The following is a 14,542-nucleotide window of genomic DNA, read 5'->3' as shown; positions in this document are numbered from 1 at the left end:
AAGCATGTAATACTTGTTGTAAAGGCTAGAGGTCAGTATAATGTCTCATTTATCATATAGAACGGAAATGGTCGGCATGCAAGTAGGCCTACATGGTTGAATTGATTGAAAAGTTGAGCATATTAACAGTTTGTAGAAAAAAGCACAAGAAACTACAGTTCAATTAGGTCTAGGCTACTAAGAGGATTTATAACCCAAGAAAGAGGCTTCCATTAGGGCCCTTAATATTAATTCAGTTCATCTGAATCTCATATTCAATTAAACTGTTCAGGTTTTACTTTTAGCACATGCATGGTGCACGTGATGCTGTGGATAGCTTCATTAATTGAGATGAAATGCACTGTACGTGTGCACTGCAGTAGCCATGCAGTAGTCAAGTCTAGCCCCATATGTGCCCTCTCCCTACGCTCATTCTGTAGCTCCGAGATGAGGTCACACACTGGGCCCCTCCCACCGCGTTTCAGAAACGGCGCAAGTTTTCACAATAAGTGTTTCTTATCCTTACCACACCATTAATCCAAAACGTGTAGGGCCCATGTAGGTTTACACTAATTAATTTAGGATCGGCCCAGAAAATCCAACTAGAGATTTGAATTGAGCCTTTAGCCCGTATTTTTTCAGTCGCTTCCATGTTTATCAAGGAAGTTGAAAAGCATTAGCGCCTCCCCGGCGCCTCCCCTGGTCGAAAGTTTCCAACTGACTTCAGTTCACTCGACATGCACGCGCACACGCACACTTCCTTGATAAACATGGAAGCGACTGACAAAATACGGGACGTAAAGGCTCAGTTCAAATCTCTAGTTGGATTTTCTGGGCCGATCCTAAATTTGAATTAGTGTAAACCTGCATGGGCCCTACACGTTTTGGATTAATGGTGTGGTAAGGATAAGAAACACTTATTGTGGAAACTTGCGCCGTTTCTGAAACGCGGTGGGAGGGGCCCAGTGTGTGACCTCATCTCGGAGCTACAGAATGAGCGTAGGGAGAGGGCACATATGGGGCTATAGTCAAGTCATGCACCGAATTAACTACTGAACAATAAAAAACAAACTATTACAAGATTACTAATATCGGTTTGTATCAAGTTTTTCAATAAATCGCACTGTAACGTAAATATGAAAATAACTCTCCAGACTCCAATGAGGATGTGAAATAGTTTAGTTAAACTTTAAATGCGCAGTTTAAATACTTTTATTTTGAAGGAATTACACCTACTTCCTGTACTGAGTGACTTTAATAGTTGTACTGTACAATCAAAATAAGTCTTCTGCTGTTTTACAGAAAGTCAACCCGTTCGCACTTTTCTCCTGGTTTAACACCTATCATGGTTTAATACTAGGCACTCTTTTCGCAGATAAGTAAGCCTGGGACCGAGGCTATAGGAATATCATTGGTCTTCGAGGTAAGGGATGTCCTACGCTGCAATGCAAGTTCGATCAGCCAAATCTTTAAAAAAATAAAGAAAATCATGTCTGGTAAATAGATCAAGCTATTGCAATATGTTCAAAGGTAATTTCACACATTCATGTGTTTAACGTACGTTGGATGTGTATTGTTGTCAGTAGTCACTGTAGCCTAGACAATGAAGTCTATTAAGGAAATTTAACTTTTAATCCCCGTTATCATCTTCCCTCGAGGAAAAGAAAAGGAATAACGACTTATTCCCTTTCTTGCACATCCACTTTCTTGTAGTCTACGTTTGTACATAAACAACAAGGCAGTAATAAGGCTGTAGATTGCTTGGCGAACAATAACAATAATCCATTCAGACTTCTACCTACTTCCAAGTTTCCCAGCGTCTCTAAAAATCTCTGCTACTTCCTAGGACAGTATAAGAGCGGACCATGACGTCAGCTGTTAAAATGACAGAGGGGACAGTCACCGTGGAGTCGTGTACATCGCCGCTGTTTTACAGAGAAGCCGTGCCGGCCACGGGGGATGCTGTTAGGCTGTCAGTTCTGCTCCTGCACGGCATCCGCTTCTCATCAGAGAACTGGCTCAGGACTGGTACCATGGAAACCCTGGCCACAGCAGGATGCCGGGCTGTAGCTGTTGACCTGCCAGGTAGGTGGTATGGTACGGGTATAGGTAGATGTGCGTGCGCGCGTGCGTGTTTGAGCGTGTGCGTGTGTACAGTACTCTACAGTTAAATACTCCAAAGGATTTACAAAGGGGCCTGGCTGCAAGTGGTGTTTGCGAAATCTATAGTTAGTAGTTAGTAGATATAGGCTATTTTATGCTCACTTGCTCATTATGGCACCATTTCTGTTCGCTCAGACAGAAAAGGTTTGGACTTTTCAAATAAGATTTCAAACTTTTATTTTATTGTAACAATGGCTTCTATTTCAGCATGCTATCAAAGTTGCCAGGAAGAGAAAGCAAGGCTGTGGAATCCCCAGATTGATTGTCATTTTCAGTTCAGGCTTCTGAGCTGTCCATAGCCCACCAATAACAAGTAGTAGATGGGAACTGTTCCATCTGAAACTGAGCATGATTAGTCAGACCAATTCTGAAGATAAGGTTGAAAATGGGCATACTTCTACAGTATAGACCGATTCCGTAGCGGGTCTCATGGTCGCAGCCTACGTATTTCCTGTAGGCGGACTCGACGTAGCTGCGGGGGTAAAACCCTCACCAGGCGCACCTCTTCCATTACAGTGAACGGCAGAGTGACTGATGTTAGTTTGCCTCAAACTTTACTCCTTTACCTGCTTTTTTACTAACACTAACATTACAAAGATGCCCAGAACATCGAGATGAACCTGTGTAGTTTATGGCTGCTCCAACAGTAGTGGCAACATAAAAAAAAAAAACCATTACTCAATGGCTCTGGTCTCCGCCACCACGGTGGATATTTTGACATTCAGTTTTTTTTATTTTTATGTTGCCACTACTGTTGGAGCAGCCATAAACTACACAGGTTCATCTCGATGTTCTGGGCATCTTTGTAATGTTAGTGTTAGTAAAAAAGCAGGTAAAGGAGTAAAGTTTGAGGCAAACTAACATCAGTCACTCTGCCGTTCACTGTAGTGGAAGAGTTGCGCCTGGTGAGGGTTTTACTCCCGCAGCTATGTCGAGTCCGCCTACAGGAAATACGTAGGCTGCGACCATGAGACCCGCTACGGAATCGGTCTATAGCCTACACTGCTCTGTTCTTTTTTTCTTTTTTTTTTTTTACCATATTCTGCCTGTATGGCCAGCTCTCCTTTATCTGCCGTGTCTCTTGTTCTTTAGGTCTTGGCCAGTCTAAGTCAGCAGAAGCCCCGGCAGCAGTGGGGGAGCTGGCTCCAGGTGGCTTCCTAAAAGAGCTGTGTGAGGGTTTGAGCTTGGGCCCGGTGGTGCTGGTCAGTCCCTCACTCAGTGGCATGTACTCCCTTCCTTTCCTCTTCCAGCACCAGGCCCTGGTACGGGCCTATGTCCCTATAGCTCCCATATGCACTGACAAGTTCACTGCAGAGCAATACCAAAGTGTGAAGGTACGTGTACTATATATATATATAAAGAATATTGCTGCGGAAAACCTACAGTATCTCCACGTTCTAACTTTTTTGCCATGTAAACGCTTCTGACGAGAGGTAAAGAGTTTGTGCGTGTTCGGCTTCGTACACACATAAAGAACAACTGCTGTGTTCTGCCTGTGTTTTATGGCCGCCTCAATGCTTTGCCAATGGAAGTCACGTGGTTTGACCAAACACTTGTTTGATTGCCCCCCCCCCCCCCTCCCCCCAAAACTGTTTGGTCAAACCATGTGACTTCCATTGAAAAAGCATTGAGGCGGCCATAAAACACGGACAGCACAGAGCATGTTCGCCTGATATGTGTTTACGAAGCCTTCCAATATACTAGTGTGTGTAGCGAGAGTGTGTGGGGGGCGGGGGGGATGGGAAAACTGACTTTTTAAAGTGAATGCATATGCTGGCTCCTGGAACTGGGGTTCATGCTAACAGCTAGCTGTAGAGATAGTACAGCGGCTAACAGCCATATTGTGAGAGAACCTTTCACTTGGTGATACAAGCGTGAAATTTGGCATGAACATGCCTCTGGGTCAACTCTTTAACTTTTTTAACCGAGCCAGCGAAAAATCCAATATGGCGGTCATTTTTCAAAATGGCCGCCAAATAAAAAAGGCCTTTTGTGGTGGTTCTGGACAACCATGGGTGCGGCCGACTCGAGACCGGGCACTGCACTCCCTGTGGGTGTGTGGAACGTGTGTGTCGAATTTGAGTCGGTGGGGCGAACGGTTCTCGGGTTACGTGGATTACAGATGTACACACGCACACAAAATTCGTGCAATATAGCAGATCATTGGAACGGTTGTTCGCTTGGTGATACAAGCGTGAAATTTGGCATGAACATGCCTCTGGGTCACCTCTTTAACTTTTTTAACCGAGCCATCCAAGAATCCAATATGGCGGTGCTATTTCAAGATGGCCGCCACATCTAAATGTTAGCCTATGTCTACATTTCTTACACATTTTAGGAAAAATGTCACCATTATAGATAGATTTTTATTTTTATTTTATATATTTTTCTTATTCTTTATATATATTTTTTAATTTTTTTGTCATTATTTTTTGTTTTCATACTGAAAATGGTAGCATGCTAATGCTACCATTTTCTAATGCTAATTAGCATGTTAGCATTATCATGTTAGCATGCTATGTTAGCAAGCTAGCATATTATCATGTTAGCATTATTATGTTAGCATTAGCATGCTACCATGTTATCATTAAGTTAGCATTAGCATGCTACCATTTTCAGTATGAAAACTAAAAATAATAACAAAAGAATTAAAAAAATATATAAAGAATATAAAAAATAAATAATAATAATAATAATCTATCTATAATGGTGAAATTTTTCCTAAAATTTGTAAGAAATGTAGACATAGGCTAACAATTAGATGTGGCGGCCATCTTGAAATAGCACCGCCATATTGGATTCTTGGATGGCTCGGTTAAAAAAGTTAAAGAGTTGACCCAAAGGAAGGTTCATGACAAATGTCACGCTTGTATCACCAAGCGAACAACCGTTCCAATGATCTACTATATTGCACGAATTTTGTGTGCGTGTGTACATCTGTAATCCACGTAACTCGAGAAACGTTCGCCCCACCGACTTCGACAAAAGAATTCGACACACACGTTCCACACACCCACAGGTAGTGCAGTGCCCGGTCTCAAGTCGGCCGCACCCATGGTTGTCCAGAACCGCCACAAAAGGCCTTTTTTATTTGGCGGCCATCTTGAAAAATGACCGCCTTATTGGATTTTTCGTTGGCTCGTTTAAAAATGTTAAAGAGGTGACCCAGAGGCATGTTCATGCCAAATTTCACGCTTGTATCACCAAGTGAAAGATTGTTCCTATTATCTGCTGTACTAAGATAAGAGTTCATGTTCCATCGTCCATTCCATGTGTGTCTGTTCAGGTTCCAGCTTTGATCGTGTATGGTGACCAGGACACCCAGCTCGGAGAGCTGTCACTCAGCAACCTGAGGAATCTGGCCAATCACAGCGTGGTGGTGATGAAGGGGGCGGGACACCCGTGTTACCTAGACGACCCGGACACTTGGCATAAGGCTCTCACAGACTTCCTGAACACGTTGTGAATGCATGCTGTATGTACTGTATCATTTCATACAGTAGTTCACTTCACCCCTTACAGTGATTCCCTCATTTTGGTTTATATCGAGTGTTCCCAAACGTCCGCAACCCGCAAATTGTAAGAATGTAAGAATTGAGGCATTCAATTTAGTTTGACTCGGCCACAGATAAATATTGCACAACGCCTCACGCGGCAAGGCGTTTGTAGATCAGCCTGCCACTTTCTTACATATTTGACAATTTGGTATAAATAAGGTCTTAAAAGTCTTTAAATTGTAACTTGTGAGAAATGTGCAGATATCATGTACACTATATAATGTTTGTTTAATTGTTTGTTGTTTGTTGATTAAGAAAACAATGTTGCACATTAATGTATATATTAGAGATTATATATATATATATATTAGCGGATTAGAACATGTGAAACAAGTGGGAAAACAAAACACCACACATTGAAATGAAGTGAAAAATATGAACATTATTTAATAACTGATTCTCTGTAATAAACAATTTGAAAATATTTTACAAGGAGTCACAGACACAATATTTTACAAATTTTGCTCTCTTCTTTTTTTCTTTTTTTTTTAGCTTCATCTGTACAAAAGAATGGAGCGACACGGACCAATGCCCAGCAAGAAGGAGCGAAATCACAACCGCGCACACACACACACACACACACAAACATTCATACTCCCACACACTAGAAATAAACAAAAAAATAAATTAAACAACTGACTTCAGATCTCAAGCAGTACTGTAATCCTTTTTTCTTTTTTTTTTAACTTAAAATTTGACAGATTTTTACTCATTTTATGTTTGTTTGTTGTTTTTTTATTTTTTTATTTACCACACATTTTGTCAAACATGGTCACATAGCACCGGACTACAGATTACAGAATCACATACACACTTTCCCACAGAGACTCACCTATACGTGGACGCAGCGAGGACAGGGAGGGGCCGGGCCGGGGACAGGAGGCTCCTCCCTCTCATCATCAACAAGCTGCTCCATTTTAGCTTTTCTTTTTTTTCTTTTATTTCCCGCCCCACTATTTTTTGGCAAAAGTAAATTTCTGAAACCACAGAAAACAGAACTGTGTCCCTCCTCAGTTACAATCTGGTGGTCCCTTCCTGGGACCCCCACACACACACACACACACACACACACACACACACACACAGACACACTCGCACACATCAGTAGGATTCTCTCTGAGTCCCGTGCTTTCTCTATGGAAACGCACACCCCTGAGCTCATCTCTGATCTGCCACTGGGTTAAGTCAAATCCTTGGCTAGTTGGCTTACTTCTGCCGAGGTGTCCATGTCGCAATGTGACACCTTGTGAGCTTGTAGAGCTGCTATCTTCCATACTACTGATATGTGTTGCAAAGTGTATTTTTGAATGTTTTTGGAAAATGTCAAAATTTCAAAACAGCAATGAATTGATATTAAAAAGAAAACTCACGGAGCACCTCTCCAAGCTGGCTGTTAACGCGTGTTTGTTTACTTGTGTGTCAGTGCATCATGTGTTTGTGTCGGTGTGCTACATTTATAGTCACGTCATGTGACTGAGTGTCTCGTGTACTGAACCGGGATAAGAGAAGCAGTCGTGCGTTTCCACAGGCAACATGTAGCATTCATTTCTAGACAGTATGAAAAGAGACAGGATTAATGGCACAGGACAGAGACAAACAAATACCAGAATACAATGCAACAGAACAGCATCAAGGGGTAAATGGCCGGCCCATTCGTGAACGCGGGCGGAAGCCAAATGGAAATGCAGGTCTTATAATTTCTTTCACTTATCTGAATAACTCACTTTTATGTTTTAATCTGTCAGATTTGTTTTGACGCTGTTGCCGCACTTATTTACCAGTATGTTTGTCTTTATCAGATATAGAATCTAAGACTACAGAATGTGGTTAGTTATTAAGGTTAGGATCGTTGTGACATCTTGCCCGGGTGAGAGTGGGTGGGCAGAAAATCAGGGCCAGAGGATTCTTTTCAATCTTTCAAGGCTTATTGTAATTTATGCTGACACTCGACTCTTTTGTCAAGTTTCGCTCAAACATGTCAAGCAACAAAGTATGAACAAGCCTTTGATGCCCCACAGTCAGTGTCATGCATTCAACAGGCATAAAACACCAGCTGACCATTTCAAGATACCAACATACTAATGTATATCTCACTATACTCCAAAACACCAAAAGTCCAGGGGAGTATTTAATTTGGAGGTGTATTTGTGTGTGCGTGTGTGTGCATGTGCGTGTGCATGCGAGACAGAGGGAGGGAATGTTTTATTTGTGTGGATGTGTGTGTGTGTGTGTGTGTGTACACTGTACACACCATGTACAACAGGGAAAATACTCGGAGCTTCATACTGTATAACACTAAGGCATTTAAAGAGGCTTTTTGTACTGTAGCTATGTTGCCTTTTAAAACGGAAACACCAAACATTCTTTCTGACACCTCTGTGAGTCAAGGGAGACACCATTGCGCTATCATTACAGATGTTGAGCTGTATTTTTCTTTTTTTGTGAAATCAACTGTATAACACTTTGCACGTTGTGATATGTGAAACCAAAACAAATTGGCTACGCTACCATAACTGTCATCCTTCATACACTCATACTCAACTCGTTTTAAAAGACATTCCCTTTGAGGGCAAAGAACACAAACATACGTCCATACACAAACACAAACACACACAAAGTTCAGGCAGAAACGCAACTATATATAAACTCGTCTATGGCCCATTGGGTTGCTTTATACTATTGGACATGTACCATAGCTCTATACATGGCTTAGTAAAGGAACGGTACAGTATCTCTATATGAGAAAGCAGTCATGTAGCTCTGTGGGTTAAGAGAAGCTAAAGCCAACAGGATGGCTCCATTATACAAAACAAAATAAATCATTTTTTTTACTGCCCAAAGTGTATCTATCGCATGGCTGCAATATAAAGGTACTATACGGTAGCTCTACTGTCATCACATCAGCCAATGCTTTCACAAACAAAGTGCATCAAGGCACTACGAAATCAGAGTGGCTCCTAAACATGGGAGTCTAAAATGGCATCGCGCCTCATACTGACCAAAATGACATGTACAGTAACCTACCGTCACAGATTACAAACCAAACTGCAATGTGTTTCACCATATTTAGTGGCCTCTGCTGCACTTTTGTTTCGTCGAAAACGTTGAATATAAGCCCCTATCCCCCAGCAGCGAATGATCTGAAGTTAGAACAGCGTCAGTCAAAGGTAATACAAGCTTTTTAAAGAGTGTGCGGAAAAAACCCCACCTTGAAACTACTACGGGATGAGACAATCATGAAGGCAGAACTACCGGAAAGAAGCACATACAAATAGTGTTTTTGCTTAGTTTTTTTCTGGGAAGGGGGGACATTAGTAGAGGTTAGATTAGACTGGATTAGATTGCACTTCTAATCTAAAGGTTACTGGGAGCAGCTTCATGAAGGCTTGGCAGAGGTGAGCTTTTGTTTATCAGAGAGCACAAGAGAGGTTTTACAGAAGTCCAAAAAGCAGAGGTCATGATGGTTCGTCGATCATAAGACAGAATACTACAAATCACAGATAGTACTCAAGTTTGAAAATGGATTCATGTTCTACACCAATAAGTCCTCAAACTTTTTTTTTTGGTATTATTTCAAGGTACCATCCTAACATGTACACATTGAACCAAATGGACCTGTACAATGAGTACACACTCAGTTACAGACCTGCAAGGGCCTTTGTTCGGAAACCCCTCGAGGAACCCTGATCGAGGATCCTTAGACCCCACTTTGAGAGCCATTGTAATCTACAGCATCCTCGCAAAGTTCAGGATCCTGCCGTGTCTTTATCGTACATAACAGATATATCTACCGGCGAGATAACTCCAACCTAAAAGGAGAATCTTAGTCGTTATTTAAACTAAAGCTGTACAAGTCTCTGTCTCTTCCTAGTTTATCCTAATTCTGAACCAGAAGCCTTTTTCTCCTCTTACTAATTTGGCTATAAAAATAAGACCACGTGAAAGTCTATCTCATTTTGGCAAGAAGTAGATATAGTGCATAAATAAAGTTGTGACTTTTGTAAGTTAACGCTTAACATTTCTTTTTTTCCTGTTTCAAATTATAACCTAAATATACTGTATGTTTTGAATACTCGCCACTTCAGCAGTATATAGTTGACATTTTGTGTATATATATATATATATATATTTCTTTTTTTCCTCCCCCCCCCTTCTCCTTTGTAATTCTTTTATGGTCACAAATGACTGGATGGTCCGACGTAGCCCCTCATGAGAGGCAAATGAGTGAGCGGTGAAGGACGCCATACCTCGCCATTTGTCTACACAAACAAGGTGCACGAAGGCGGATAGACAACTCTGAGTCCATCCGCTCTGTGACAAGGATATTAGGCCTGTCCTATTTCTTCTCCTCCTGCTCCTCCTCCTGATGGAGGTGAAGGTGTATGGGACGTGCGGGAGGATGTGTGTTCCGTTTTCTTTTTCCATTTCTAGACGTTTGCCTCCGATGATTTCGGGGCAGCCGGGCGCCACTCCCGCTCTTCTTTTTAAGATGAAGACAAAACCGGACTGAGGAACGCAAGTGTCCCCCGCTTGGTTGTCACTATAAGCAACAATGACTGAAGCTATAGCTGGGTATAGCGCGGTACTCTGGGCTTCCGAACCTCGTTTGTGACGACGGGAAGTCCCATTATTACCTATGACTACAGCAGGCGAAGGGCATAGGGGCACGGGGGCGATGGGAGTTTGGGGGGGGGGGACGGGGGGGGGACGGGGACGTACGTACGTAGGAATTTAAAGCAAGAGAGAGAGAGTATGAGGGCTGACCACTGGGTAGAGCAGAGCCAGCTGAACGGCCAGTAAGGTGTAAGGGGAGGGACGGAAGGAGTGGCCTCGCCCACAGTCTGACGTGTTCTCCTGCAGAGGGAAGAAAGGACACAAGCATGAAAAACTACCCCGGCCAGGATGAGTGTTCACGGCCCAGCCATCCAACCACATCCAAACACAGATTGTTATGTAGTCAGTAGGGGGTGGGCCGCGTGCATTTTCAGAGCGTGTTTATTTTTCACGATCAATCAAGTGATCATGATCCGGCCTGGACCAACGGAACTAACTTAGTATACTTTAGGTTGTTTTTTAACATTAATGTTATAATGAGCCCAGTGTCCATAAAATCACTTCAAGGGAAAAGGCTCGCTCAACTCAGGCAGTCTTTTAAAGGTTCAGGCGTGTGCTGGGTGCAGATTCAAAGAGAACATATAGAAAGAGAATGAAATCCGCACTCTCAGTCGTAACTGAGTGTGCTGCTAAACTGCTAAAATCAAAAATACGTAAAACCACATATTACACACATAAAGACCCCAGGAAAGTGTTCTAAAGCCACCGCCACCCACTGCAAATGTAACCAAATGGACCCATGGTGTACCGATCATGCATTGACCCTCTCGTTGTCAAAGTTACAAAAACTGACGCCACTAGCAGGCAGGCATGCACGCGTGCGCGCACACGCGCACACACACACACACACACACACACACACACGGCCATGCAAACACACACACATACAACATGTTGACATAATGTGTGCATGGATGTGCCTGTTTGTGCAAACACATGCAACATGTTGATGTAGTGATTGATTACCTGTTTCTGTACATACACGTGGCATTGCGGGTCCCAAAAAGGTAATACACAGTAAGTGAAGCAATACATGTTTTTAAATCCATATCTATGATATCATGATAGTAGCGTCCAATTAGCCCAGACGTGGTTGATCAACACCCTACGTATTTTGGTCAATGGTTCCTATACAAACCCAGTGATTACAACGGGATGGAACTACTTGTCGCTACTACTGTGTTTCCGGACAGTTAAATGTACATGCTACATGTCACCAAATTAATGGACATCTTTTTACATTTGTGCTATTTTGGAATTCCAAATGGTCCAATATTATTTCTAAATTAGAAGCCTTATTTCCAGAATAACAAAATTGGGACTAGCAGCAAGATGGCTATTTACAATTGTTACAATTATGTTTCTACATAATCAGTGAATAATTCAAGCTACTATTAGGTCATACATATCATGTATGTCAGTGTGATGTGGACAGGTCATACATATCATGTATGTCAGGTTGATGTGGACAGGTCATACATATCATGTATGTTAGGTTGATGTGGACAGGTCATACATATCATGTATGTCAGGTTGATGTGGACAGGTCATACATATCATGTATGTCAGGTTGATGTGGACAGGTCATACATATCATGTATGTCAGGTTGATGTGGACAGGTCATACATATCATGTATGTCAGGTTGATGTGGACAGGTCATACATATCATGTATGTCAGGTTGATGTGGACAGGTCATACATATCATTGCATGTCAGTGTGATGCATGATAGTGTGATGTGAAGTCTTACATATCGACTGGTATCGAAGCACATGGAGGGCCCTTTCCGATACCGAGCTGAAGCCAGTGATTCACAGGGATTCATATTCTTGTCTGGAAGTGATGCAATTAAGGAACGTTACTGTCAGTGTTACCCCTTCCTCCTCCCCAATGTAGTTGTATGCCAACAGATTCCTCCCCACACACATTTCTGAGAGTTGTCACTGCATTTGTATCCTGGTGGCTCACCTGCCAGTGAGGAGCCCCTACCGGGAGGCGTAGAGCCTTCGTCCAACTCCTCCCGGCCAACACTCCCTGGTGGCAGGTGCCGCCCACGTAGGAGTAGGTGTAGTGACAAAGGACTGTATTTAGCTTGTCTTAAGTACCAGGTCTTATTACTTAACTTAAGACCTGGAGGCGTGATCAATGCCATTTGGCTATTCTGAGTGGCCAAAGAGCATTGACCACGCCTCCAGGTCTTAAGTTAAGTAATAAGACCTGGTACTTAAGACACACAAAATACAGCCCAAAGAGTTTAACCACTTAATATTTAGTGACGGGGATACTTGGCCGGCTCTCGTTTCCTTCCACACCGAACCCCTTAGACAAAATTAGCCGGTCTATAAGCTCACGATGCGTTGCGTGGGGCAAATTGCAAGCTTGTAGATCGGCTATTTCTGCCAAATGTTCTTCACCAAAATAGCTAGGGGTCATTGGTGTTAATGCGGTTAAAGAGTTTACAATAGATCTTTTAAAAACACACCGATGGCCCACTCCAGCTCACAGTTAGGAGTGTAGATCACGAATACAAAGCGTGGGGGCCATAATTCTACACCGGAAAATTACAATAACCTTGAATGGAATTTGATGAAAAAAGTTGGGCGCTGAGCCACGGACAAAGACAGAATGGCAATATAGATATAGATGGAAATCGGCGATTAAGAGACTTTCTGGTTCCTGCCAGCTGGCGAGGCATGTGTTTAGAAAGAAGGATACACTCCACTTCCTCCTGGGAGAGCTTCTCTATCTCGCAGGTGTTGCAAGGCAACTTCTCCGCCACCACGAACAGCAGGTTGGTGTTGTTTATCCTCTTGGCATGGAACAGCCTGCAGACAGAGAGAGAGAGAGAGAGAGAGAGAGAGAGAGAGAGAGAGAGAGAGAGAGAGAGAGAGAGGGAGAGAGAGAGAGAGGGAGGGAGGGAGGGAGGGAGAGAGAGAGAGAGAGAGAGAGAGAGAGAGAGAGAGAGAGAGAGAGAGAGAGAGAGAGAGAGGGGGAGGGAGGGAGGAGAGACAGAGGGAGAGGGAGAGACAGAGGGAGAGGGAGAGAGAGACAGAGACAGAGACAGAGACAGAGACAGAGAGAGAGAGAGAGAGAGAGAGAGGGGGGGGGGGGGGGAGACAGACAGGACACAAGATAAAGACACACGATAAAGAGATTGGATAGAGTGACATAAAAAGAGAGAAAGGAAAAGAGAGGGAGAGGGAAAGGGAAAGGGAGATAAAGAAAGAGGACTGTCATCAACTCCCTTCATTAGCTAATGGATCAGCTAGCATGGTGACAGCACTGATATGACCATTCCATTAACTCTGATGATATGGTTTAATCAGCACTAATGTTTATTAGCGCTGACACCATGATAAATCCAGCCTGCAAACGGTGCTGCACTGCTTTCGCTGCTATATTTGTTTATAGTGTACTGTACTCAAAGTGGGGTCCAGGGGGTCCCCAGCCTTTTGATTGAGTTTGCAAATCGTACATTGGTACGATTATGCAATGGTGCTAAAAAGCCTTATTTACGTGTTTATTGTGTATTTATTGTGGTCCTATTCAATTAATAGAACGCTAGTAGCGTCACAATCATTTTAACCATTTAATTAAAAGAAAATAGCAGATCTAAAGCTCACAGCGTGTCACTGCCTGCCACGCTGCGAGCTTGTCTGCTATTTTTTTATTTATTTTTAAGACATTTCGAAAATCTTTAAAACATCTTAAATCTAAAATATCTTCTCTTCCCTTATACACAAAACCTTTTCAGATGGGGGTCTGCGGCTAATTACTGTACATGTCCTTGATGGAGAACCACTGCTGTACAGTACAGTATCCGATGCGAGTGTGTGGGTGCGGCCGGCCGCACCCACACACTCGCATCGGATCAGTGTGCCAGCAGCGTTCCACACACCTGGAGCAGTTGCCACAGTCTTGCAGCATGTTGTAGGAGCTGCTGGTGTTGGTGAAGTAGAACTGTGTCTGAGTCATCACACAGCTCCTCTCTCTGCCGTCCACTCCCTCTGCCTCCACGTTGTCTGTGAAAGTGACACACGTATCAATCTTATTAACACATGGTCGCTGTCGGGCACAAACCTCTTACCGTATCTCCACATTCCATACTTCATACTATACAAGAAGCATTCGTGACGTGTTTCGAGCTTGTGGATCTGCTATTCTTTTAATTATGAGTTATGAGGAATTCTGAGGTTTCCACCCGACAGAGACGATATTATGTTCACTT

At 42.9% G+C, this 14,542-nt stretch overlaps 2 protein-coding genes across 3 annotated transcripts in view; one reads left to right on the top strand and one right to left on the bottom strand.

Annotated features, from left to right (window-relative positions):
• The first annotated feature begins 1,253 nt into the window (after positions 1-1,253).
• abhd14b (abhydrolase domain containing 14B) lies at positions 1,254-7,036 on the top strand. 2 transcript variants are annotated; one of them, XM_083772170.1, is made up of 5 exons: positions 1,254-1,402; positions 1,831-2,064; positions 3,235-3,476; positions 5,429-5,617; positions 6,192-7,036. In XM_083772170.1, the coding sequence occupies exons 2-4, from the start codon at positions 1,845-1,847 to the stop codon at positions 5,606-5,608; spliced, it is 642 nt and encodes a 213-aa protein (XP_083628296.1). In that variant the 5' UTR covers positions 1,254-1,402; positions 1,831-1,844; the 3' UTR covers positions 5,609-5,617; positions 6,192-7,036. The 2 variants fall into 2 exon arrangements, with proteins under 2 accessions (XP_083628296.1, XP_083628295.1); XM_083772169.1 differs by having other exon boundaries at positions 1,826-2,064.
• Positions 7,037-11,989: 4,953 nt separating this feature from the next.
• Positions 11,990-14,542, bottom strand: part of cacna2d2a (calcium channel, voltage-dependent, alpha 2/delta subunit 2a) — a gene marked incomplete at both ends in the record, with an annotated part of 161,527 nt that continues 158,974 nt past the window's right edge. The window contains 3 exons of the mRNA XM_083771116.1: positions 11,990-12,147; positions 13,030-13,139; positions 14,213-14,336. Of these exons, the coding sequence (XP_083627242.1) occupies positions 11,990-12,147; positions 13,030-13,139; positions 14,213-14,336 (392 nt within the window). The remainder of the gene's footprint in view (positions 12,148-13,029; positions 13,140-14,212; positions 14,337-14,542) is intronic.

This window comes from Protomyctophum parallelum, assembly GCF_964188405.1.
Source record: "Protomyctophum parallelum genome assembly, chromosome: 8".
Taxonomy (NCBI): domain Eukaryota; kingdom Metazoa; phylum Chordata; class Actinopteri; order Myctophiformes; family Myctophidae; genus Protomyctophum; species Protomyctophum parallelum.
This window is presented reverse-complemented; position numbering and strand designations above follow the sequence as displayed.

What these genes read in the sequence shown, in the direction of transcription:
- abhd14b (XM_083772170.1), top strand. Translation starts at nt 1,845, where the DNA reads ATGACGTCAGCTGTTAAAATGACAGAGGGGACAGTCACCGTGGAGTCG. An exon ending in TGTAGCTGTTGACCTGCCAG is followed by an intron (nt 2,065 to 3,234) that starts GTAGGTGGTATG and finishes CTTGTTCTTTAG; the next exon opens with GTCTTGGCCAGTCTAAGTCA. An exon ending in AGCAATACCAAAGTGTGAAG is followed by an intron (nt 3,477 to 5,428) that starts GTACGTGTACTA and finishes GTGTCTGTTCAG; the next exon opens with GTTCCAGCTTTGATCGTGTA.